Below are 27101 nucleotides of genomic sequence, written 5' to 3'. Positions count from 1 at the left end.
TAGGAAATCATGTAAATCCAATTGGTCTTTTGTTTTATGATTTTTTTAATAAATAAAATTTATTTTTTTAAATAAATAAATTTTTATTTTTTAAATAAATTTGTATTTATTTTAAATTTGCTTTATTTTTTGTCGAGGCGATATTTAGTCGGACTAAATATGAACCTAGTAATATTTTCGCATAGGAAATCATGTCAATCCAATTGGTCTTTTGTTTGATACAATTTTTGTATTAATTATTATTTTTTAAATTAATATTTATTTATTTTAAAATATATATTTTTGTCGAGGTGATATTTAGTCATGTAAATCCAATTTGTCTTTTTTTAAATTATTTTTTTAAATTAATTTTTATTTTTTTAAATTATATTTTATTTATTTTAAATTTGTTTTATTTTTTTGTCGAGGTGATATTTAGTAAGACTAAATATGAACCTAATAATATTTTCTCATAGGAAATCATGTCAATCCAATTGGTCTTTTGTTTGATACAATTTTTGTATTAATTATTATTTTTTAAATTAATATTTATTTAATATATAATTTTGTCGAGGTGATATTTAGTCATGTAAATCCAATTGGTCTTTTTTTAAATTATTTTTTTAAATTAATTTTTATTTTTTTTAAATTATATTTTATCATGTCAATCCAATTGGTCTGTTCCATAAACAAAAAAATAAATATATATAAAATAATAATGGCCCCATGGCAGGTTGTTTTAGTTAGCCGTTGTGTTCAGGTGTTCAGGTCGTCTGCTTGTCTTTTTGCACGTGGATGTGGAACGGTTCCTGTCAGCATGCATTGGTTTAGCCGCTACGTTATTAGCACGCCCGTCATGTCGGATGTCGGATGCTGTGAGTGAATGTGACGCGTCGGTGCTCTCGTTTTCCAGACCAGGAATACCAGAGACTGAAGGTGGGAATGGAGTCTCTGCTAGCGTCCAACGATGACAAGGTAATGACGCGGACATTTGAAGCGTGATGAAGATGATGAAGATGATGACTGATCATGTGATCGGCGTGGTCAGACTCGCCGCATTGAGGACCTGACGCGTCTACTCGGCCAGTACAGGAAGATGAGCGAGTTGGCGGCGCTAACACGCGGTAAGCATGGTTGGTTGAAACGCAGCTAACGCCATCTCTCATCTTCTCACTATGCTATGCCCCGCCCACCAGGAAGTAGCGAAGAGGAGCTGAGCGCCGTGAAAGTCGGAGCCGTCACACGCAAAACATATTCCGATGTCTTCAGGTCGGAGGTAAGACAACAGGAAGTGGTCATCGAGGTTGGTGGTTCAATTCCCAGTCCCCAGTGGCTGGGTTCACACTGCAGGTTGCCATTAATATAACATAATATATATATAATATTTTTTAAAGGTACTTTTCAGAACTCAACCGAAGTACAACTTCTTTCTAAAGGTACTTGTACTTTTCAGAACTCAACCGAAATATCGCTTTTTTTTTAAGGTACTTTTCAGAACTCAACCAAAGTATAACTTCTTTCTAAAGTTACTTGTAGTTTTCAGAACTTAACCGAAGTATCGCTTTTTTCTAAAGGTACTTGTAGTTTTCAGAACTCAACCGACGTATTGCTACTTTCTGAAAGTACTTCTATTTTCAGAACTCAACCGACATAACTTCTTTCTAAAGGTACTTGTAGTTTTCAGAACTTAACCGAAATATTGCTTTTTTCTAAAGGTACTTGTAGTTTTCAGAACTCAACCGACGTATAACTTCTTTCTGAAAGTACTTTTAGTTTTCAGAACTCAACCGACGTATAACTTCTTTCTAAAAGGTACTTGTAGTTTTCAGGACTCAACCGAAAGGTACTTGTAGTTTTCAGAACTCAACCGACGTATTGCTACTTTCTGAAAGTACTTCTATTTTCAGAACTCAACCGACATAACTTCTTTCTAAAGGTACTTGTAGTTTTCAGAACTCAACCGATATATAACTTCTTTCTAAAGGTACTTGTACTTTTCAGAACTCAACCAAAATATCGCTTTTTTCTAAAAGGTACTTGTAGTTTTCAGAACTCAACCGACGTATAACTTCTTTCTGAAAGTACTCGTACTTTTCAGAATTCAACTGACGTATAACTTCTTTCTGAAAGTACTTTTAGTTTTCAGAATTCAACCGAAATATAATTTTTTTTTTTAAAGGTACTTGTAGTTTTCAGAACTCAACCAACATATAACTTCTTTATAAAGGTACTCGTACTTTTCAGAACTCAACCAAAATATCGCTTTTTTCTAAAAGGTACTTGTAGTTTTCAGAACTCAACCGACGTATAACTTCGTTCTGAAAGTACTCGTACTTTTCAGAATTCAACCGACGTATAACTTTTTTGAAAGTAGTCGTACTTTTTTTGAAACTCAAACGACGTATAACTTCTTTCTAAAGGTACTTGTAGTTTTCAGAACTCAACCGACGCATAACTTCTTTCTGAAAGTGCTTTTCAGAACTCAACCGACGTGTCACTTCTTTCTGAAAGTACTCGTACTTTTCAGAACTCAACCGAAATATCGCTTTTTTCTAAAAGGTACTTGTAGTTTTCAGAACTCAACCGACGTATAACTTCGTTCTGAAAGTACTCGTACTTTTCAGAATTCAACTGACGTATAACTTTTCTGAAAGTAGTCGTACTTTTTTGAAACTCAGACGTATAACTTCTTTCTAAAGGTACTTGTAGTTTTCAGAACTCAACCGACGTATAACTTCTTTCTGAAAGTACTCGTACTTTTCAGAATTCAACCGACGTATAACTTTTCTGAAAGTAGTCGTACTTTTTTTGAAACTCAAACGACGTATAACTTCTTTCTAAAGATACTTGTAGTTTTCAGAACTCAACCGACGCATAACTTCTTTCTGTAGTGCTTTTCAGAACTCAACCGACGTGTCACTTCTTTCTGAAAGTACTCGTACTTTTCAGAATTCAACCGACGTATAACTTTTCTGAAAGTACTCGTACTTTTTTAGAACTCAACCGAAGTATCACTTCTTTCTAAAGGTACTTTTCAGAACTCAACCGACATATAACTGGACCCTAAGGGATGGGGGTCTTAGACATGGTAATGGACCTGCAGTGTAAACATAGCCTTGGTGTCATCGTACTTGGACTATGTGACTATGTGACTATGAGACTATGAGACTATGTGACTATGAGACTATGTGACTGAGACTATGTGACGATGAGACTGAGACTATGAGACTATGTGACTGAGACTATGTGACACTGAGACTATGTGACTATGAGACTGTGACTATGAGACTATGAGACTGACACTATGTGACTGTGAGACTATGTGACTGAGACTATGTGACTATGAGACTGAGACTATGTGACTATGAGACTGACACTATGAGACTATGAGACTGACACTATGTGACTGTGAGACTATGAGACACTATGAGACTATGAGACTGACACTATGTGACTGAGAGACTATGAGACTGAGACTGTGACCATGTGACCATGAGACCATGTGACTATGTGACTATGAGACTGTGACTATGAGACTGACACTATGACTGTGAGACTATGTGACTATGAGACTGAGACTATGTGACTATGAGACTGACTGAGACTATGAGACTGTGACTATGAGACTATGTGACCATGTGACTATGAGACAGAGACTAACACTATGAGACTGACACTATGTGACTGTGAGACTATGACACTGAGACTATGTGACCATGTGACTATGAGACTGACACTATGTGACTGAGACTATGTGACTATGAGACTGTGACTATGTGACGATGTGACTATGAGACTGAGACTATGTGACTATGAGACTGACACTATGTGACTGACACTATGTGACTATGAGACTGAGACTATGAGACTGAGACTATGTGACTATGAGACTAACACTATGTGACTGTGAGACTATGACACTATGAGACTGACACTATGTGACTGAGACTATGTGACTATGAGACTATGAGACTATGTGACTATGAGACTAACACTATGAGACTATGTGACTATGAGACTAACACTATGAGACTATGAGACTTACACTATGACTGTGAGACTATGTGACTATGAGACTGAGACTATGTGACTATGAGACTGAGACTATGTGACTATGAGACTGTGACTGAGACTATGTGACCATGTGACTATGAGACTGTGACTATGAGACTGAGACCATGTGACCATGTGACTATGAGACTGAGACTAACACTAACACTAACACTATGAGACTGACACTATGTGACTGTGAGACTATGAGACTGAGACCATGTGACCATGTGACTGACACTATGAGACTATGTGACTGAGACTATGAGACTATGAGACTATGAGACTATGTGACTATGAGACTGCATGTTTCTATGAAAGTCGGTCTTTGCTTGCAGACGTCATCCAGAGGATCTTCTCCGCTTCCGTTGTCCTCATCGCCTTTCAGGAGAGACCTGGAATCCTGGTACCGTAAAAACACACCCCATTATACCTCAACCAAAGTATTACTTCTTTCTGAAAGTACTTGTAGCTCTTAGAACTCAACCAAAGTATTACTTCTTTCTGAAAGTACTTGTAGCTCTTAGAACTCAACCAAAGTATTACTTCTTTCTGAAAGTACTTGTAGCTTTTAGAACTCAACCAAAGTATCGCTTTTTTCTAAAGATACTTGTAGTTTTCAGAACTCAACCCAAGTATCGCTTTTTTCATGAGGTACTTGTAGTTTTCAGAACTCAACCGAAGTGTAACTTATTTCTAAAAGGTACTTGTAGTTTTCAGGACTCAACCGAAGTATCGCTTTTTTCTAAAGGTACTTGTAGTTTTCAGGACTTAACCAACGTATAACTTATTTCTAAAGGTACTTGTAGTTTTCAGAACTCAACCGAAGTATAACTTATTTCTAAAAGGTACTTGTAGTTTTCAGAACTCAACCGACGTATAACTTCCTTCTAAAAGGTACTTGTAGTTTTCAGGACTCAACCGAAGTATCGCTTTTTTCTAAAGGTACTTGTAGTTTTCAGAACTCAACTGACGTATTGCTACTTTCTGAAAGTACTTCTAGTTTTCAGAACTCAACCGACATAACTTCTTTCTAAAGGTACTTGTAGTTTTCAGAACTCAACTGACGTATAACTTCTTTCTAAGAGTACTTGTAGTATTCAGAACTCAACCGAAGTTTAACTTATTTCTAAAAGGTACTTGTAGTTTTCAGAACTCAACCGACGTATTGCTACTTTCTGAAAGTACTCAGTACTCAGAACCAACATGTAACTTCTTCCTAAAGGTACTTGTAGTTTTCAGGCTGTGTTACTCCTCTCTGAAAGTACTTGTAGTTTTCAGGCTGTTACTCCTCTCTGAAAGTACTTGTAGTTTTCAGGCTGTTACTCCTCTCTGAAAGTACTTGTAGTTTTCAGGCTGTTACTCCTCTCTGAAAGTACTTGTAGTTTTCAGAACTCGAGATCCCTCCTCTCCCCTGGAGACAGCAGCTTGTTGGACGGATCATGGTGAGTTCGTTCATTCCCAACAGATTAGTGATGGAAAATTCGGCTCTTTTTAGAGAGTCGTTTTTTTTTCTCAATAAAAAGAGCCAACTCTTTCAGCCACAATGAATTTGAATGAAATGCATTCAAAGCTGAATGAACAGCGACAGAAATAGAATTGGCTCCCAACTCCACCAAAGCGGTTCCTATGGTTCATTTTAAAGAGCCGGATCTTAGAGCTGATTTGTTCACGACAGACGCATCACTACCTGCAGATTCTCTGTTCCAAGGTTTGTTGGCCCGTCCTCACGAGATGGTTTGCTCCACAGGCATCAACGCAGGTTGCAGTCCAGCAGTCTGGAGGAGCTGCAGAGCAGATCTTTACAGAAGGTTCAACCGCTCATCTTCATGTTCCTTTAACGTACAAAGTTGTCACATTAGACATTGTAACACGAAATGTCATAAAATGAAACAGTCACAAAATTACATCACAGGAAATATTGTCACGTGCAATGTTGTAACATGAAGTGTCATAAAATGAAATGTCATCAAACAAAATGTTGACAGGAAATATTGTCACATAGTGTTGTAACATGAAACGTCATAAAATGAAACCTTGTCGCACAAAATTATATCACAGGAAATATTGTCACATACAATGTTGTAACATGAAATGTCATAAAATGAAACGTCATAACATGAAATGTAATAAAATGAAAACATCGTCACAAAATGATATCACAGGAAATATTGTCACATACAATGTTGTAACATGAAACGTCATAAAATGAAACATCACACAAAATGACATCACAGGAAATATTGTCACGTGCAATGTTGTAACATGAAACGTCATAAAATGAAACATTGTCACACAAAATGACATCACAGGAAATATTGTCACATGCAATGTTGTAACATGAAACATCATAAAATGAAACATCATGAAATGAAACATTGTCACACAAAATTACATCACAGGAAATATTGTCACGTGCAATGTTGTAACATGAAACGTCATAAAATGAAACGTCATTAAATGAAAACATCGTCACAAAATGATATCACAGGAAATATTGTCATATACAATGTTGTAACATGAAACGTCATAAAATGAAACATCACACAAAATGACATCACAGGAAATATTGTCACGTGCAATGTTGTAACATGAAACATCATAAAATGAAACATCATAAAATGAAACATTGTCACACAAAATTACATCACAGGAAATATTGTCACGTGCAATGTAACATGAAACGTCATAAAATGAAATATCATCACACAAAATTACATCACAGGAAATATTGTCATGTGCAATGTTGTAACATGAAATGTCATAACATGAAACGTCATAAAATGAAATATCACATAAAATTGCATCACAGGAAATATTGTAACATGAAACGTCATAAAATGAAATATCACATAAAATTACATCACAGGAAATATTGTAACATGAAACATCATAAAATGAAATGTCATAAAATGAAATATCATCACACAAAATTACATCACAGGAAATATTGTCACGTGCAATGTTGTAACATGAAACGTCATAAAATGAAATGTCATAAAATGAAATGTCATAAAATGAAATATCACACAAAATTACATCACAGGAAATATTGTCATGTGCAATGTTGTAACATGAAACGTCATAACATGAAACGTCATAAAATGAAATATCACATAAAATTACATCACAGGAAATATTGTAACATGAAACGTCATAAAATGAAATATCACACAAAATTACATCACAGGAAATATTGTCACGTGCAATGTTGTAACATGAAACGTCATAAAATGAAACGTCATAACATGAAACGTCATAAAATGAAATGTCATAAAATGAAATATCACACAAAATTACATCACAGGAAATATTGTCACGTGCAATGTTGTAACATGAAACATCATAAAATGAAATATCATAACACAAAATTACATCACAGGAAATATTGTCATGTGCAATGTTGTAACATGAAACGTCATAACATGAAACGTCATAAAATGAAATATCACATAAAATTACATCACAGGAAATATTGTAACATGAAACATCATAAAATGAAATATCACACAAAATTACATCATAGGAAATATTGTCACGTGCAATGTTGTAACATGAAACGTCATAACATGAAACGTCATAAAATGAAATATCACATAAAATTACATCACAGGAAATATTGTAACATGAAACGTCATAAAATGAAATATCACACAAAATTACATCATAGGAAATATTGTCACGTGCAATGTTGTAACATGAAACGTCATAAAATGAAACGTCATAACATGAAACGTCATAAAATGAAATGTCATAAAATGAAATATCACACAAAATTACATCACAGGAAATATTGTCACGTGCAATGTTGTAACATGAAACATCATAAAATGAAACATCATCACACAAAATGACATCACAGGAAATATTGAAGTGTAACCTGAAATGTCGTAACACGGACACACAAACTGCGGTCACAATGACTGTCGCTCCAGGGGCTAAGTCCACAATGTGTGTGTGTGTGTGTGTGTATACCAAGCTGTCAGAGATGCTTAGCATGATGGTAGCCTCCCAGCTTTGTTATTTCCTCCCACGGGAAGACTGGCCTAGCATGACGAACACATAAATACTATAAATATTTCATATTTACTGTAAAGTCATGCTCATCATCGTTTCATTTTACAGCATTCTGAAGCTCCCAAAACCTCTTTGTCTTGGTCAGAATCCTCACGTGGAGCTGAGCAGGTACCGGACTCTTCCAGGGAAGCTGAGGTGGAAAGGGGAGCCAAGGACCGACCGGCATGGCGACAGGAAAGAGGAAGACGAAGAGGATGTTTCTCCTGTGAGGGTCGTCTACAGCCACGACCGCTACGGCTTGAGTGAGTTCCACCGACACGCTCCTTCCCCCCTCCAAACCCTCCTGCTAGCGGGACAGTGACTGTCACTGATTTTGGATCAACATTTGCCATAAAGGGACTTTATGGCAAATGTAGCCGTTAGCATTTAGCATTTTAGATACTAATATCTAAAGGCAAGTACACGCATCGCATGATGTGGGGACACTATGGGACTGCCTTAACACTTTTGGGACTTGAGGCTGTCTTGCTAGGTGCTAGCATGATGTCTGTTAGCGTGTTAGCATCTTAACTAATTTACTAATGTTTAAAGGTAAATATACACATGGCATTATGCAGAGAGATTCTAGGACTTACTAAAATTGAGGCTTTCTTGCTAGATGCTACCATGCTAACTCTTAGCATGTTAGCATTTTTGCTAATTTTAACTAATTTAACTTCTAAAAGCAAATACACACATTGCATGATGTGGGGACACTATGGGACTGCCTTAACACTTTTTGGAAGTTAGGTTTTCTTGCTAGGTGCTAGCATGTAGCCGTTAACATGTTAGCATATAAGCTAATTTACTCGATGTCTAAAGGCAAATCCACACATGGCATGATGTGGGGACACTATGGGACTGCCTTAACACTTTTGGGACTTGAGGCTGTCTTGATCGGTGCTAGCATGGTAGCCATTTGCATGTTAGGATTTAAGCTAATTTACTCATGTTTAAAGGCAAATACCCACATGGCATGATGTGGGGACACTATGGGACTGCCTCAACCTTTTCGGTACTTGAGGCTGTCTTGTTAGGTGCTAGCATGGTAGCCGTTAGCATGTTAGCATATAAGCTAATTTTATCATGTCTAAAGGCAAATCCACACATGGCATGATGTGGGGACACTATTGGACTGCCTTAACACTTTTGGGACTTGAGGCTGTCTTGCTAGGTGCTAGCATGGTAGCCATTAGCACCGCGGGCCCGAGGTTCACAGGTTGCAAGCCCTTAAAAATTTCTGCGGGAATTTTCTAGTTATTAGATCAGATTCGTTCCCTGCTGGGGGGGTGTTCTTGTTTAAAAGGAGACCAGCCTAGAGCAGCGAGAAGACAAGGTGATCAATTGTTGATCAGTTGATCAATTGTTGATCAGTTGTTGATTAATTGTTCCAAACTGTCATCTAACATCTCCTGCTTTCCTCTTTTCTGTTTTTCCTCTGCCTGCCCGCTTTGCTGTGGGAATGTTCCTATTCCTCTTTTTATGGCTGCAGTCAGCTGCAGGAGCGCCAGTGCACCGGCTTTAGGTACTACAGTATTACAGTACTACAGTACGCTGGGAGAAAAACACTTTGATTACACGACACTCGTCCGGCTGCGTCTTAGTGCAGGACGTTAGTTGCTACGACGATGTTGGAACTTTGAGTGTAATTGGGAGCTCGAACGTGAATGACTCGCTGTTGCAATTAGTGATTAATCATGATTAATTCATTTGAAAACTAATGAATGACAGCCCTATTCCTGACACAAAACGTAATCACACAAAACGTTGTCGCATGAGTGTCATGAAGCGTGAATGTTGAATGAACTGAAATGTTATAAAATGAAACATGGAAACAAAATTTTGTAACGTAGGTATCGTAAATGAAACGTCATAAAACGGAATGTCATAAAACAAAATCATATGTTATAAAATGAAACATGGAAACAAAATTTTAAATGCATTTTAAATGAAACGTCATAAAACGATATGCCTAAAACGAAATGTTATAAACTGAAATGTTATAAAATGAAACATGGGGAAAAAATTGCAACGTAGACATCATAACTGAAATGTCATAAAATGAAATGCCATAAAACGAAATGATATAAACTGAAATGTTCTAAAATGAAACATGGAAACAAAATTTTGCAACATAGGCATCTTAAATGAAATGTCATAAAATAAAATTCCATAAAATGAAATGTTATAAATGATATAAATGTCATAAACTGAAATGCTATAAAATGAAACATGGAAACAAAATTTTGCAATGCAGGCATCGTAAATGAAGCGTCATAAAACGAAATGCCATAAACAATATAAATGTCATAAACTGAAACATTATCAAACGAAACATGGAAACAAAATTTGGCAACATAGGCATCCTAAATGAAACGTCATAAAATAAAATGCCATAAAATGAAATGTTATAAATGATACAAATGTCATAAACTGAAATGTTATAAAATGAAACATGGAAACAAAATTTTGCAACATAGGCATCTTAAATGAAAAGTCAAAATAAAATGCCATAAAATGAAATGTTATAAAATGAAACATGGAAACAAAATTTTGCAACATAGGCATCTTAAATGAAACGTCATAAAATAAAATTCCATAAAATGAAATGTTATAAATGATATAAATGTCATAAACTGAAATGCTATAAAATGAAACATGGAAACAAAATTTTGCAATGCAGGCATCGTAAATGAAGCGTCATAAAACGAAATGCCATAAAAGCGATATAAATGTCATAAACTGAAATGTTATAAAATGAAACATGGAAACAAAATTTGGCAACATAGGCATCTTAAATGAAACGTCATAAAATAAAATTCCATAAAATTAAATGTTATAAATGATATAAATGTCAAACTGAAATGCTATAAAATGAAACATGGAAACAAAATTTTGCAATGCAGGCATCGTAAATGAAGCGTCATAAAACGAAATGCCATAAAAGCGATATAAATGTCATAAACTGAAACGTTATCAAACAAAACATGTAAACAAAATTTGGCAACATAGGCATCTTAAATGAAACGTCATAAAATAAAATGCCATAAAATGAAATGTTATAAATGATATAAATGTCATAAACTGAAATGCTATAAAATGAAACATGGAAACAAAATTTTGCAATGCAGGCATCGTAAATGAAGCGTCATAAAATAAAATTCCATAAAATGAAATGTTATAAATGATATAAATGTCATAAACTGAAATGTTATAAAATAAAACATGGAAACACAATTTTGCAACATAGGCATCTCAAATGAAACATCCTAAAATAAAATGCCATAAAATGAAATGTTATAAATGTCATAAACTGAAATGTTATAAAATGAAACATGGAAACAAAATTTTGCAACATAGGCATCTTAAATGAAACGTCATAAAATAAAATGCCATAAAATGAAATGTTATAAATGATATAAATGTCATAAACTGAAATGTTATAAAATGAAACATGGAAACAAAATTTTGCAATGCAGGCATCGTAAATGAAGCGTCATAAAATAAAATTCCATAAAATGAAATGTTATAAATGATATAAATGTCATAAACTGAAATGTTATAAAATAAAACATGGAAACAAAATTTTGCAACATAGGCATCTCAAATGAAACATCCTAAAATAAAATGCCATAAAATGAAATGTTATAAATGTCATAAACTGAAATGTTATAAAATGAAACATGGAAACAAAATTTTGCAACATAGGCATCTTAAATGAAACGTCATAAAATAAAATGCCATAAAATGAAATGTTATAAATGATATAAATGTCATAAACTGAAATGTTATAAAATGAAACATGGAAACAAAATTTTGCAACATAGGCATCTCAAATGAAACGTCATAAAATAAAATGCCATAAAATGAAATGTTATAAAATGAAATGTTATAAATGATATAAATGTCATAAACTGAAATGTTATAAAATGAAACATGGAAACAAAATTTTGCAATGCAGGCATCGTAAATGAAGCATCATAAAATAAAATTCCATAAAATGAAATGTTATAAATGATATAAATGTCATAAACTGAAATGTTATAAAATAAAACATGGAAACAAAATTTTGCAACATAGGCATCTCAAATGAAACATCCTAAAATAAAATGCCATAAAATGAAATGTTATAAATGTCATAAACTGAAATGTTATAAAATGAAACATGGAAACAAAATTTTGCAACATAGGCATCTTAAATGAAACGTCATAAAATAAAATGCCATAAAATGAAATGTTATAAATGATATAAATGTCATAAACTGAAATGTTATAAAATGAAACATGGAAACAAAATTTTGCAACATAGGCATCTCAAATGAAACGTCATAAAATAAAATGCCATAAAATGAAATGTTATAAAATGAAATGTTATAAATGATATAAATGTCATAAACTGAAATGTTATAAAATGAAACATGGAAACAAAATTTTGCAATGCAGGCATCGTAAATGAAGCATCATAAAATAAAATTCCATAAAATGAAATGTTATAAATGATATAAATGTCATAAACTGAAATGTTATAAAATAAAACATGGAAACAAAATTTTGCAACATAGGCATCTCAAATGAAACATCCTAAAATAAAATGCCATAAAATGAAATGTTATAAATGTCATAAACTGAAATGTTATAAAATGAAACATGGAAACAAAATTTTGCAACATAGGCATCTTAAATGAAACGTCATAAAATAAAATGCCATAAAATGAAATGTTATAAATGATATAAATGTCATAAACTGAAATGTTATAAAATGAAACATGGAAACAAAATTTTGCAACATAGGCATCTCAAATGAAACGTCATAAAATAAAATGCCATAAAATGAAATGTTATAAAATGAAATGTTATAAATGATATAAATGTCATAAACTGAAATGTTATAAAATGAAACATGGAAACAAAACTTTGCAACATAGGCATCTCAAATGAAACGTCATAAAATAAAATGCCATAAAATGAAATGTTATAAATGTCATAAACTGAAATGTTATAAAATGAAACATGGAAACAAAATTTTGCAACATAGGCATCTCAAATGAAACGTCATAAAATAAAATGCCATAAAATGAAATGTTATAAAATGAAATGTTATAAATGATATAAATGTCATGAACTGAAATGTTATAAAACGAAACATGAAACAAAATTTTGCAACGCAGGCATTGTAAATGAAGCGTCATAAAACGAAATGCCATAAAAGATACAAATGTCATAAACTGAAACGTTATCAAACGAAACATGGAAACAAAATTTTGCAACGTAGGCATTGTATAATAAAATGCCATAAAATGAAATGCCGTAAAATGAAACGTCATAAAATGAAATGCCATAAAGCCCAACAAACGTCGTGACATAAAATGAAGTATGAGAACACCAAAAAGTCATCACAGGAAACATTGTCACGCAAATAATAAACAATGTAGGCATCGTAGCATAAAAGCTAGCAAATGTAACACAAACTGAAACGTCATCACACAGAGTACTGTAACATGAAGCGTCGCTTCCTAAGCTTGGCTGATATCTTCTATTGCTTTCTCCTGACTTTTGACTAACGTGGATCCAGGATCTCCTGCCAAACATCACCTCTGTCATCCTGGTGGGTATTTTTGCTTACCTGAAGGCAAGGCAACCCGCTTCCTTTAAGGTGCCGGTGGGCGTGGATGGTGCTCAACTAAATGTTTTCCCATCTCGTAGGATGTTCAGAGGAGACGTCGGACCAGTCCCCCCTGTCCTCTGGTCAGGAGTCGTCTTTATCAGCAGAAAACAGGAAGAGTCAAAGAGGCATCAAGAAACTGTGGGGCTTGTAAGTCACGACTCAGCGCTCAGTTTCCTTCACCTTCTCCATGTCCTGATTGTCTTTGGCTCGTCGGCAGCATCCGACGCAGTCAGTCGGGTAGCCCGGTCCAGGTACAGGACCCTGAGCTTAGGGACTTCAAGCGGGGAGGCATCAGAGCCACGGCAGGACCAAGACTGGCGTCTTCACTGAACATGCGGTACAAAACACCAACATCAGGAATGAAAGGCTGGAGGCCATTTTGATTCATTTGCGTGTCAATATATGCCAAACGGGCTCTGGGCCCAAAGTGAGCGCGCTCACCTGCGGTAGACGTACAGTACAGTACGCATACAGTATGATAAAGCCTGTTGATGTGGCATATTCATTGTTCAGCGACTTGGAGGTCCCTTTTTGCAAGTGGACTGCAGAGCAGACGTGTGTTTGGCTTGAAGATATCGGACTCGGCCAGTACGTCGTCCCTGCTGGCCATTGGGTCACCAGTGGTCAAACCCTCCTGTCGGCCACCCCGCATGACCTGGAGAAGGTACACACACACAATCAAATAAAATGCCATAAAACGAAATGTCATAAAGCGAGATGAAATGTCGTAAATTGTGAAATATGCCAAATGTCATTAAAACGTGACATCGTCACAAAAACAATGAAATGTCATAAAACGAAATGCCATAAAATGAAACATTGGAAACATTGTCAGATGAAACGTCATCGAATAAAATGCCACAAAACAAAATAATCATCATGCAAAATAAAAGAATGTTAACACATAACATATCATAAAATGAAATGTCATAAAACGAAATGTCATAAAAATGAAACACTGTCACACAAAATGTCGTAAATGGAAATATTGTCACATAAAACATGCCAAATGTCATTAAAACGTGACATTGTCACAAAAAATATCTACACATGAAATCTCAAAATGAAATGCCATAAATTGAAACATTGGAAACATTGTCAGATGAAACTTCATCAAATAAAATGCCACGAAACAAAATGATCGTCATGCAAAATAAAATGTTAACACATAAAATATCATAAAACGAAATGTCATAAAATGAAACACTGTCACACAAAATGTCGTAAATGGAAATATTGTCACATAAAACATGCCAAATGTCATTAAAATGTGACATTGTCACAAAAACAGTCTTCACATGAAATGTCACAAAATGAAATGTCATAAAACAAAATGCCATAAAATGAAACATTGGAAACATTGTCAGATGAAATTTCATCAAATAAAATGCCACAAAACAAAATGATCGTCATGCAAAATGAAATGTTAACATATAAAATATCATAAAATGAAATGTCATAAAACGAAATGTCATAAAATGAAACACTGTCACACAAAATGTTGTAAATGGAAATATTGTCACATAAAACATGACAAATGTCATTAAAACGTGACATCGTCACAAAAAAATGTCTTCACATGAAATGTCACAAAATGAAATGTCATAAAACGAAATGCCATAAAATGAAACATTGGAAACATTGTCAGATGAAACTTCATCAAATAAAATGCCACAAAACAAAATAATCGTCATGCAAAATAAAAGAATGTTAACACATAACATATCATAAAATGAAATGTCATAAAACGAAATGTCATAAAATGAAACACTGTCACACAAAATGTCGTAAATGGAAATATTGTCACATGAAACATGCCATATGTCATTAAAACGTGACATTGTCACATAAAATATCTACACATGAAATGTCATAAAACGAAATGCCATAAATTGAAACATTGGGAACATTGTCAGATGAAACTTCATCAAATAAAATGCCACAAAACAAAATGATCGTCATGCAAAAAAAAGGAATGTTAACACATAAAATATCAAAATGAAATGTCATAAAACGAAATGTCATAAATTGAAACATTGGAAACATTGTCAGATGAAACTTCATCAAATAAAATGCCACAAAACAAAATGATCGTCATGCAAAATAAAGGAAAGTTAACACATAAAATATCATAAAATGAAATGTCATAAAACGAAATGTCATAAAATGAAACACTGTCACACAAAATGTCGTAAATGGAAATATTGTCACATAAAACATGCCATATGTCATTAAAACGTGACATTGTCACAAAAAATATCTACACATGAAATGTCATAAAACGAAATGCCATAAAATGAAACATTAGAAACATTGTCAGAGGAAACTTCATCAAATAAAATGCCACAAAACAAAATGATCGTCATGCAAAATAAAGGAATGTTAACACATAAAATATCATAAAATGAAATGTGATAAAACGAAATATCATAAAATGAAACACTGACACAAAATGTCGTAAATGGAAATATTGTCACATAAAACATGCCAAATGTCATTACAACGTGACATTGTCACAAAAACAATGTCTTCACATGAAATGTCACAAAATGAAATGTCATAAAACGAAATGCCATAAAATGAAACATTGGAAACATTGTCAGATGAAACTTCATCAAATAAAATGTCACAAAACAAAATGATCGTCATGCAAAATAAAGAAATGTTAACACATAAAATATCATAAAATGAAATGTCATAAAACGAAATGTCATAAAATGAAACTGTCACAAAATGTCGTAAATGGAAATATTGTCACATGAAACATGCCATATGTCATTAAAACGTGACATTGTCACAAAAAATATCTACACATGAAATGTCATAAAACGAAATGCCATAAATTGAAACATTGGGAACATTGTCAGATGAAACTTCATCAAATAAAATGCCACAAAACAAAATAATCATCATGCAAAATAAAGGAATGTTAACACATAAAATATCATAAAATGAAATGTCATAAAACGAAATGTCATAAAATGAAAGTCACAAAATGTCGTAAATGGAAATATTGTCACATAAAACATGCCATATGTCATTAAAACGTGACATTGTCACAAAAAATATCTACACATGAAATGTCATAAAACGAAATGCCATAAATTGAAACATTGGAAACATTGTCAGATGAAACTTCATCAAATAAAATGCCACAAAACAAAATGATCGTCATGCAAAAAAAAGGAATGTTAACACATAAAATATCAAAACGAAATGTCATAAATTGAAACATTGGAAACATTGTCAGATGAAACTTCATCAAATAAAATGCCACAAAACAAAATGATCGTCATGCAAAATAAAGGAAAGTTAACACATAAAATATCATAAAATGAAATGTCATAAAATGAAACACTGTCACACAAAATGTCGTAAATGGAAATATTGTCACATAAAACATGCCAAATGTCATTAAAACGTGACATTATCACAAAAAATATCTACACATGAAATGTCATAAAACGAAATGCAGTAAATTGAAACATTGGAAACATTGTCAGATGAAACTTCATCATATAAAATGCCACAAAACAAAATGATCGTCATGCAAAATAAAGGAATGTTAACACATAAAATATCATAAAATGAAATGTCATAAAACGAAATGTCATAAAATGAAACACTGTCACACAAAATGTCGTAAATGGAAATATTGGCACATAAAACATGCCAAATGTCATTAAAACGTGACATTGTCACAAAAAATATCTACACATGAAATGTCATAAAATGAAATGTCATAAAATGAAATGTCATAAAATGAAACATTAGAAACACTGTCAGATGAAACTTCATCAAATAAAATGCCACAAAACAAAATGATCGTCATGCAAAATAAAGGAATGTTAACACATAAAATATAAAATGAAATGTCATAAAACGAAATGTCATAAAATGAAACACTGTCACACAAAATGTCGTAAATGGAAATATTGTCACATAAAACATGCCAAATGTCATTAAAACGTGACATTGTCACAAAAACAATGTCTTCACATGAAATGTCACAAAATGAAATGTCATAAAACGAAATGCCATAAAATGAAACATTAGAAACATTGTCAGATGAAACTTCATCAAATAAAATGCCACAAAAAAATAATCGTCATGCAAAATAAAGGAATGTTAACACATAAAATATCATAAAATGAAATGTCATAAAACGAAATGTCATAAAATGAAACACTGTCACAAAATGTCGTAAATGGAAATATTGTCACATGAAACATGCCATATGTCATTAAAACGTGACATTGTCACAAAAACAATGTCTTCACATGAAATGTCACAAAATGAAATGTCATAAAACGAAATGTCATAAAATGAAACACTGTCACAAAATGTCATAAATGGAAATATTGTCACATGAAACATGCCATATGTCATTAAAACGTGACATTGTCAAAAATATTTACACATGAAATGTCATAAAGCGAAATGCCATAAATTGAAACATTGTCAGATGAAATTTCATCATATAAAATGCCGCAAAACAAAATGTTTGTCATGCTAAATAAAGGAATGTTAACACATGAAATATGATGAAATGAAATGCCATAAAATGAAACATTGACGCAAGAAATGTCGTTACAGGAAACGTTGCATGAATGGTAACAAAACGCAGCACAAAACTAAAATGGGGTCACATGTCCTAACCGCAAACGTCACACGAAATGTCATAAAATGAAATGTCATAAAATGAAACATTGGAAAAATTCATGAAACTTCATAAAATAAAATGATCGTCATGCAAAATAAAGGAATGTTGACACATGAAATATCATAAAATGAAATATCTTCAAACAAAACATTGTTGCACAAAACTTCATAAAATGAAATGCCACAAAATTCTCAGGAAATTATGTCACATGTAAAGTCGGAAAATTAAGTGGCATAACCTGAAATGTCATAAAACGAAAAATTAACACAAAATGAACAAGAGATTGTCACACAGAATGCTGACACATGAAATGTCATAAAATGAAATGTCGTAAAATGAAATGTCAAAAGATGAAATATTGACACAAAATTTTGTCACATGAAATGTCGCATGTAAAATGAAATGTCATAAAATGAAACATCACAAAATTTTGTCACATGAAATGTCGCATGTAAAATGAAATGTCATAAAATGAAACATCACAAAATTTTGTCACATGAAATGTCGCATGTAAAATGAAATGTCATAAAATGAAACATCACAAAATTTTGTCACATGAAATGTCATAAAATGAAATGTCAAAAGTAAATATCGTGAAATGAAATGTCATAAGATGAAACACTGACACAAAATTTTGTCACATGAAATGTCACTTAAAATGAAATGTCACACATAAAATGAAATGTCATAAAATGAAACATCACAAAATTTTCTCATGAAATGTCATAAAATGAAATGTCGTAAAATGAAATGTCGTAAAATGAAATGTCAAAAGATGAAATATTGACACAAAATTTTGTCACATGAAATGTCACACATAAAATGAAATGTCATAAAATGAAACACAAAATTTTGTCACATGAAATGTCACATAAAATGAAATGTCATAAAATGAAACATCACAAAATTTTGTCACATGAAATGTCACATAAAATGAAACGTCAAAATGAAATATCGTAAAATGAAATGTCATAAGATGAAACATTGACACAAAATTTTGTCACATGAACTGTCACACATAAAATGAAATGTCATAAAATGAAATGTCATAAAATGAAACATCACAAAATTTTGTCACATGAAATGTCACATAAAATGAAATGTCATAAAATGAAACATCACAAAATTTTGTCACATGAAATGTCATAAAATGAAATGTCAAAATGAAATATCGTAAAATGAAATGTCATAAGATGAAACACTGACAAAATTTTGTCACATGAAATGTCACACTTAAAATGAAATGTCACACAAAATGAAATGTCATAAAATGAAACATCACAAAATTTTCTCATGAAATGTCATAAAATGAAATGTCGTAAAATGAAATGTCAAAAGATGAAATATTGACACAAAATTTTGTCACATGAAATGTCACATAAAATGAAATGTCATAAAATGAATCATCACAAAATTTTGTCACATGAAATGTCGCATGTAAAATGAAATGTCATAAAATGAAACACTGACAAAATTTCGTCACATGAAATGTCATAAAATGAAACATTATCACAAAATTTTGTCTCATGAAATGTCATAAAATGAAATGTCAAAAAATGAAATATTGACACAAAATTTTGTCACATGAAATGTCACATAAAATGAAATGTCATAAAATGAAACATCACAAAATTTTGTCACATGAAATGTCACACACAAAATGAAATGTCAAAAGTAAATATCGTAAAATGAAATGTCATAAGATGAAACTGACAAAATTTTGTCACATGAAATGTCACACTTAAAATGAAATGTCACTTAAAATGAAATGTCATAAAATGAAACATCACAAAATTTTGTCTCATGAAATGTCATAAAATGAAATGTCGTATAATGAAATGTCAAAAGATGAAATATTGACACAAAATTTTGTCACATGAAATGTCACACATAAAATGAAACGTCAAAATGAAATATCGTAATATGAAATGTCATAAGGTGAAACATTGACACAAAATTTTGTCACATGAAATGTCACACATAAAATGAAATGTCATAAAATGAAATGTCATAAAATGAAACATCACAATATTTTGTCACATAAATATGTCATAAACTGAAATGTTATAAAACGAAACATGGAAACAGAATTTTGCAACATAGGCATCGTATAATGAAATGTCATAAAATGAAATGCCATAAAATGAAACGTCACAAAATTTTGTCACATGAAATGAAATGTCAAAAACACGAAACTAAAATAAAAATAAAATAAAATGGCATGAGCTCAAAATGTCATAAAACGAAACATGGACACACAAAATGTCATCCCTGCTGATGTTGTGTGTGTGAGACAATTTCCCCATCCTTTTAGCTCCGCCTTCTGTACGTCAGCTTGATCTTTGCAGGCGTGACGTGTAACGCTTGTCTCGTAGGAAATGGGGATGAAGAACCCGCTGCACAGGAAGAAGCTCCAGCTGGCCATGAAGACGCTGAGCAGCGGGCAGGAGCAGGCGTCTGCAGATCTGGATTACATCTGGGTCACGCGTACGTAACCACCACATTGGAGACCATGACCTCAACCCCATCCAGGTACTAACTATCCTGATGTTCCAAAGGATGGCTGGATGACATCGGGCTTCCTCAGTACAAAGACCAGTTTAGTGAAGCACGAGTGGATGGACGGATGCTGGAGTACATGACTGTGGTGAGCGCAGCGCAACGCAACGTAACGTAACACAACGTCACATGACGACACAACATGTCTTTTGTCTCAGAATGACCTGCTGGTCCTCAAAGTCAGCAGCCAGCTGCATCATCTCAGCATCAAGTGCGCCATCCACGTCCTCCACCTCAACAAGTTCAACCCCTACTGCCTGAAGCGCCGGCCCAGTGCTCAGGTACGATGCTAGCAGTAGCTATCATGTGATGGTGATGAAGTTCTTATGGGTAAATGTGGTCCTAAACATCATAAAGTATATGCTGATGTCTTCAGAAGCAGCTCAGCCGCAGCGAGGTGGTCCAGTGGTCCAACCACAGAGTCATGGAGTGGCTGAGATCCGTGGACCTGGCAGAATACGCCCCAAACCTCCGAGGCAGTGGAGTCCATGGAGGACTAATAGTAATTATCCTTCCGTACAATGATACATACGCCAAGTGGTAATGTTAACGTTAGCGATGCTAACACCTAGCGTGATAGTGCAAAGTCTTTTTATATGAGTCTACCCATGAAAATAGATATAAATGCTAGTATGCTAATATTAACATTAGCATGCTAGCAATGCTAAAAATGCTAACATTAGCATGTTACCATGTACCATAATAGTGCAAAGTATTTTTATTTGTCTACCTATGGAAAGAGCTAAAAATGCTATTGTAATACCGTTAACATTAGCATGCTAACACCGAGCATGGTAGTGCAAAATGTTTTTATATGCATCTACCCATGAAAATAGATATAAATGCTAGTATGCTAACATTAGCATGTTAACATGTACCATAATAGTGCTAAGTATTTTTATTTGTCTACCTATGGAAAGAGCTAAAAATGCTATTGTAATACCGTTAACATTAGCGGTACTAACATTAGCATGCTAACACCAAGCATGGTAGTGCAAAGTGTTTTTATATTCATCTACCCATGAAAATAGATATAAATGCTAGTATGCTAATATTAACATTAGCATGCTAGCAATGCTAAAATTAGCATGTTAACATGTACCATAATAGTGCTAAGTATTTTTATTTGTCTACCTATGGAAAGAGCTAAAAATGCTATCGTAATACCGTTAACATTAGCGGTACTAACATTAGCATGCTAACACCGAGCATGGTAGTGCAAAATGTTTTTATATGCATCTACCCATGAAAATAGATATAAATGCTAGTATGCTAATATTAACATTAGCATGCTAGCAATGCTAAAATGCTAACATTAGCATGTTAACATGTACCATAATAGTGCTAAGTATTTTTATTTGTCTACCTATGGAAAGAGCTAAAAATGCTATTGTAATACCGTTAACATTAGCGGTACTAACATTAGCATGCTAACACCAAGCATGGTAGTGCAAAGTGTTTTTATATGCATCTACCCATTAAAATAGATATAAATGCTAGTATGCTAATATTAGCATTAGCATGCTAGCAATGCTAAAATGCTAACATTAGCATGTTAACATGTACCATAATAGTGCTAAGTATTTTTATTTGTCTACCTATGGAAAGAGCTAAAAATGCTATTGTAATACCGTTAACATTAGCGGTACTAACATTAGCATGCTAACACCAAGCATGGTAGTGCAAAGTGTTTTTATATGCATCTACCCATTAAAATAGATATAAATGCTAGTATGCTAATATTAGCATTAGCATGCTAGCAATGCTAAAAATGCTAACATGCATGTTGACATGTACCATAATATTGCTAAGTGTTTTTATTTGTCTACCTATGGAAAGAGCTAAAAATGCTACTGTAATAATGTTAACGTTAGCGGTAATAACATTAGCACGCTAACATCTAGCATGATAGTGCAAAGTGTTTTTATATGCGTCTACCCATGAAAATAGATATAAATACTAGTATGCTAATATTAACATTAGCATGCTAAAATGATAACATTTTAACATGTAGCATTTTAACATGTACCATAATAGTGCTTTTTATTTGTCTACCTATGGAAAGAGCTAAAATGCTACTGTAATAACGTTAACATTAGGGGTACTAACATTAGCATGCTAACACCTAGCATGGTAGTGCGATATGCATCTACCCATGAAAATAGATATAAATGCTAGTATGCTAGCATTAACATTAGCCAAACAAATGATTTATATCTATTTTCATGAGTAGATGCACATAAAAACACTTCAGACTATCACGCTAGGTGTGAGCATGCTAATGTTAATAATGCTAACGTTATCAGAATCGCATTTTTAGCTCTTTCCATAGGTAGACACATAAAAACACTTGGCACTATTATGGTACATGTTAACATGCTAAAATTAGCAGTTTAGCATTGCTAGCATGCTAATGTTAGCATACTAGCATTTGTTCTATTTACACGGTGAGACGCATATAAAGACTTTGCACTATCACGCGAGGTGTTAGCATACTAACGTTAACATTATTATATTAGCATTTAGCACTATCACGCTAGGTGTGAGCATGCTAATGTTAATAATGCTAACGTTATCAAAATCGCATTTTTAGCTCTTTCCATAGGTAGACACATAAAAACACTTGGCACTATTATGGTACATGTTAACATGCTAAAATTAGCAGTTTAGCATTGCTGGCATGCTAATGTTAGCATACTAGCATTTGTTCTATTTACACGGTGAGACGCATATAAAAAGACTGCACTATCACGCGAGGTGTTAGCATACTAACGTTAACATTATTATATTAGCATTTAGCACTATCACGCTAGGTGTGAGCATGCTAATGTTAATAATGCTAACGTTATCAGAATCGTATTTTTAGCTCTTTCCATAGGTAGACACATAAAAACACTTGGCACTATTATGGTACATGTTAACATGCTAAAATTAGCAGTTTAGCATTGCTGGCATGCTAATGTTAGCATACTAGCATTTGTTCTATTTACACGGTGAGACGCATATAAAAAGACTTTGCACTATCACGCGAGGTGTTAGCATACTAACGTTAACATTATTATATTAGCATTTAGCACTATCACGCTAGGTGTGAGCATGCTAATGTTAATAATGCTAACGTTATCAGAATCGTATTTTTAGCTCTTTCCATAGATAGACACATAAAACACTTGGCACTATTATGGTACATGTTAACATGCTAATATTAGCAGTTTAGCATTGCTAGCATGCTAATGTTAGCATACTAGCATTTGTTCTATTTACACGGTGAGACGCATATAAAAAGACTTTGCACTATCACGCGAGGTGTTAGCATACTAACGTTAACATTATTATATTAGCATTTAGCACTATCACGCTAGGTGTGAGCATGCTAATGTTAATAATGCTAACATTATCAGAATCGTATTTTTAGCTCTTTCCATAGGTAGACACATAAAACACTTGGCACTATTATGGTACATGTTAACATGCTAATATTAGCAGTTTAGCTTTGCTAGCATGCTAATGTTAGCATACTAGCATTTGTTCTATTTACACGGTGAGACGCATATAAAAAGACTTTGCACTATCACGCAAGGTGTTAGCATACTAACGTTAACATTATTATATTAGCATTTAGCACTATCACGCTAGGTGTGAGCATGCTAATGTTAATAATGCTAACGTTATCAGAATCGTATTTTTAGCTCTTTCCATAGATAGACACATAAAACACTTGGCACTATTATGGTACATGTTAACATGCTAATATTAGCAGTTTAGCATTGCTAGCATGCTAATGTTAGCATACTAGCATTTGTTCTATTTACACGGTGAGACGCATATAAAAAGACTTTGCACTATCACGCGAGGTGTTAGCATACTAACGTTAACATTATTATATTAGCATTTAGCACTATCACGCTAGGTGTGAGCATGCTAATGTTAATAATGCTAACGTTATCAGAATCGTATTTTTAGCTCTTTCCATAGGTAGACACATAAAACACTTGGCACTATTATGGTACATGTTAACATGCTAATATTAGCAGTTTAGCTTTGCTAGCATGCTAATGTTAGCATACTAGCATTTGTTCTATTTTCATGGGTAGACGCATATAAAAACGCTTTGCACTATCACGCTAGGTGTTAGCATGCTAATGTTAGTACCGCTGACTTGGGGGGAATGAAACGGTTAGCATGTGTTTGTGTAAAAGATGCTGGAGCCGGGCTTCAACGCCGACACGCTAGCCTTGCTGCTGAACATCCCTCCTCACAAAACCCTGCTGAGACGCCACCTCAGCACCAACTTCAGCAGCCTGCTGGGAAGACATGCCCAGCAGGAGAAGCGGCAGTACGCCGAGTCCGCCAACCACACGCCCCTCAGCATCACGGCCAAAGTCAAGGTGAGGAGGTCCCCGTCATGACGCGGCGCCAAGTTTCTTAGTTCCGCTTTGTGTTGCAGGCCAAAAAGTTGGTCTTTTCTAACTTGACGCATCTGTGGAAAAGGCGGCCGGAAGAATCCCGGGACTACGTTTGCCCCGTGGAACAGACGGCGGACTGCGCCAACATCCAGGATCCGCATCATTCCGCAGACCGATTGGGGGCTGAAGGACACCCGCTTGTAGCGATGGCTCATCGATAACCCAATCAGCCAATCACCCGCCTCCTCCTAAAGCCCGCCCACCGTGTGACCCTGACCACTCAGGACATGTCATTGAGTTTCCTAACCAATACAAGATGATATTCTACTTCATTGATACTGCAGTATTACATTTAGGATGTACTGCAATTATGGAAGAGATGATTATTTTCTTATTAGCTGGTAGGATGCTAGTCCATGTGGAAAATGAAGGCGTGAGTACCGACTAATAAAAAGTGGATAACATCATTTGTGGTCTCCTTCCGGTCTTATTTGGAGGCGGGAATAAAATACGTTTTTATATGTCTACTATATTGGGTAATAGGAGTGACTATAGGGGTGCTATTTCATGTATCTAGGGCTCTAATGTTGATAGCGGTTGTGAAGATTTTTTCATAAAAAAATAAAATACGTTTTTATATGTCTGCTACATTGTGTAAAGGTGGCTATAGGGGTGCTATTTCATGTCTAGAGAGCTCTAATGTTAGCATGTTAGCATTTCAAGGTTTTGAAGTTTTTTTTATCTTAATTTCTGATATGTCCATTATATTGGGTAATAGGAGTGACTACTATAGGGGTGCTATTTTACATCTAGAGGGCTCTAATGTTAGCAGGAGGTTACGTTTTTTTTATCTTAATTTCTGATATGGCTGCGACATCGAGTAAGAAGAATGGCAAGGTGACTATAGGGGTGCTATTTCATGTATCTCGGCCTCTAATGTTGATAGAGGTTGTGAAGTTTTTTTCATCTTAATTTGATATGTCTGCTACATCGAGTAATAGGAGTGTAAAGGTGACATAGGGGTGCTATTTTACATCTAGAGGGCTCTAATGTTAGCAGGAGGTTACGTTTTTTTTATCTTAATTTCTGATATGGCTGCGACATCGAGTAAGAAGAATGGCAAGGTGACTATAGGGGTGCTATTTCATGTATCTAGGGCTCTAATGTTGATAGAGGTTGTGAAGTTTTTTTCATCTTAATTTGATATGTCTGCTACATCGAGTAATAGGAGTGTAAAGGTGACTATAGGGGTGCTATTTCATGTATCTAGGGCTCTAATGTTGATAGAGGTTGTGAAGAGTTTTTCATCTTAATTTCTGATGTCTGTTACATTGTGTAAAGGTGACTATAGGGGTGCTATTTCATGTATCTAGGGCTTTAATGTTGATAGCGGTTGTGAAGATTTTTTCATAAAAAAATAAAATACGTTTTTATATGTCTGCTACATTGTGTAAAGGTGGCTATAGGGGTGCTATTTCATGTCTAGAGAGCTCTAATGTTAGCATGTTAGCATTTCAAGGTTTTGAAGTTTTTTTTATCTTAATTTCTGATATGTCTATTATATTGGGTAATAGGAGTGACTATAGGGGTGCTATTTTACATCTAGAGGGCTCTAATGTTAGCAGGAGGTTAAGTTTTTTTTATCTTAATTTCTGATATGGCTGCGACATCGAGTAAGAAGAATGGCAAGGTGACTATAGGGGTGCTATTTCATGTATCTAGG

At 34.0% G+C, this 27101-nt stretch overlaps 1 protein-coding gene across 2 annotated transcripts in view; it reads left to right on the top strand.

Moving 5' to 3' along the window:
- The window catches only part of ppfibp2b (PPFIA binding protein 2b), a 57329-nt gene extending 31484 nt beyond the window's left edge, over window positions 1–25845 (top strand). The window contains exons 10-27 of one of the 2 annotated variants that reach the window (XM_078791096.1): window positions 893–954; window positions 1028–1103; window positions 1176–1255; window positions 4368–4435; window positions 5415–5474; window positions 5741–5840; window positions 8192–8348; window positions 9578–9610; window positions 13658–13690; window positions 13789–13897; window positions 13968–14087; window positions 14264–14414; window positions 20789–20900; window positions 20972–21060; window positions 21131–21253; window positions 21349–21474; window positions 25172–25360; window positions 25420–25845. In XM_078791096.1, the coding sequence (XP_078647222.1) occupies window positions 893–954; window positions 1028–1103; window positions 1176–1255; window positions 4368–4435; window positions 5415–5474; window positions 5741–5840; window positions 8192–8348; window positions 9578–9610; window positions 13658–13690; window positions 13789–13897; window positions 13968–14087; window positions 14264–14414; window positions 20789–20900; window positions 20972–21060; window positions 21131–21253; window positions 21349–21474; window positions 25172–25360; window positions 25420–25599 (1868 nt within the window). In that variant the 3' untranslated portion in view covers window positions 25600–25845. The remainder of the gene's footprint in view (window positions 1–892; window positions 955–1027; window positions 1104–1175; window positions 1256–4367; window positions 4436–5414; window positions 5475–5740; window positions 5841–8191; window positions 8349–9577; window positions 9611–13657; window positions 13691–13788; window positions 13898–13967; window positions 14088–14263; window positions 14415–20788; window positions 20901–20971; window positions 21061–21130; window positions 21254–21348; window positions 21475–25171; window positions 25361–25419) is intronic. The other variant, XM_058086712.2, reaches the window with a different exon arrangement.
- The last annotated feature ends 1256 nt before the right edge of the window (window positions 25846–27101 follow it).

The sequence above is a fragment of the Doryrhamphus excisus genome, linkage group LG6 (assembly GCF_037039965.1).
Source record: "Doryrhamphus excisus strain RoL-2023G ecotype Guam linkage group LG6, RoL_Dexc_Guam_v1.1, whole genome shotgun sequence".
NCBI classification, from domain to species: domain Eukaryota; kingdom Metazoa; phylum Chordata; class Actinopteri; order Syngnathiformes; family Syngnathidae; genus Doryrhamphus; species Doryrhamphus excisus.
Note: the sequence above shows the minus strand (reverse complement) of the source record. Positions and strands in the feature narration are given on the sequence as shown.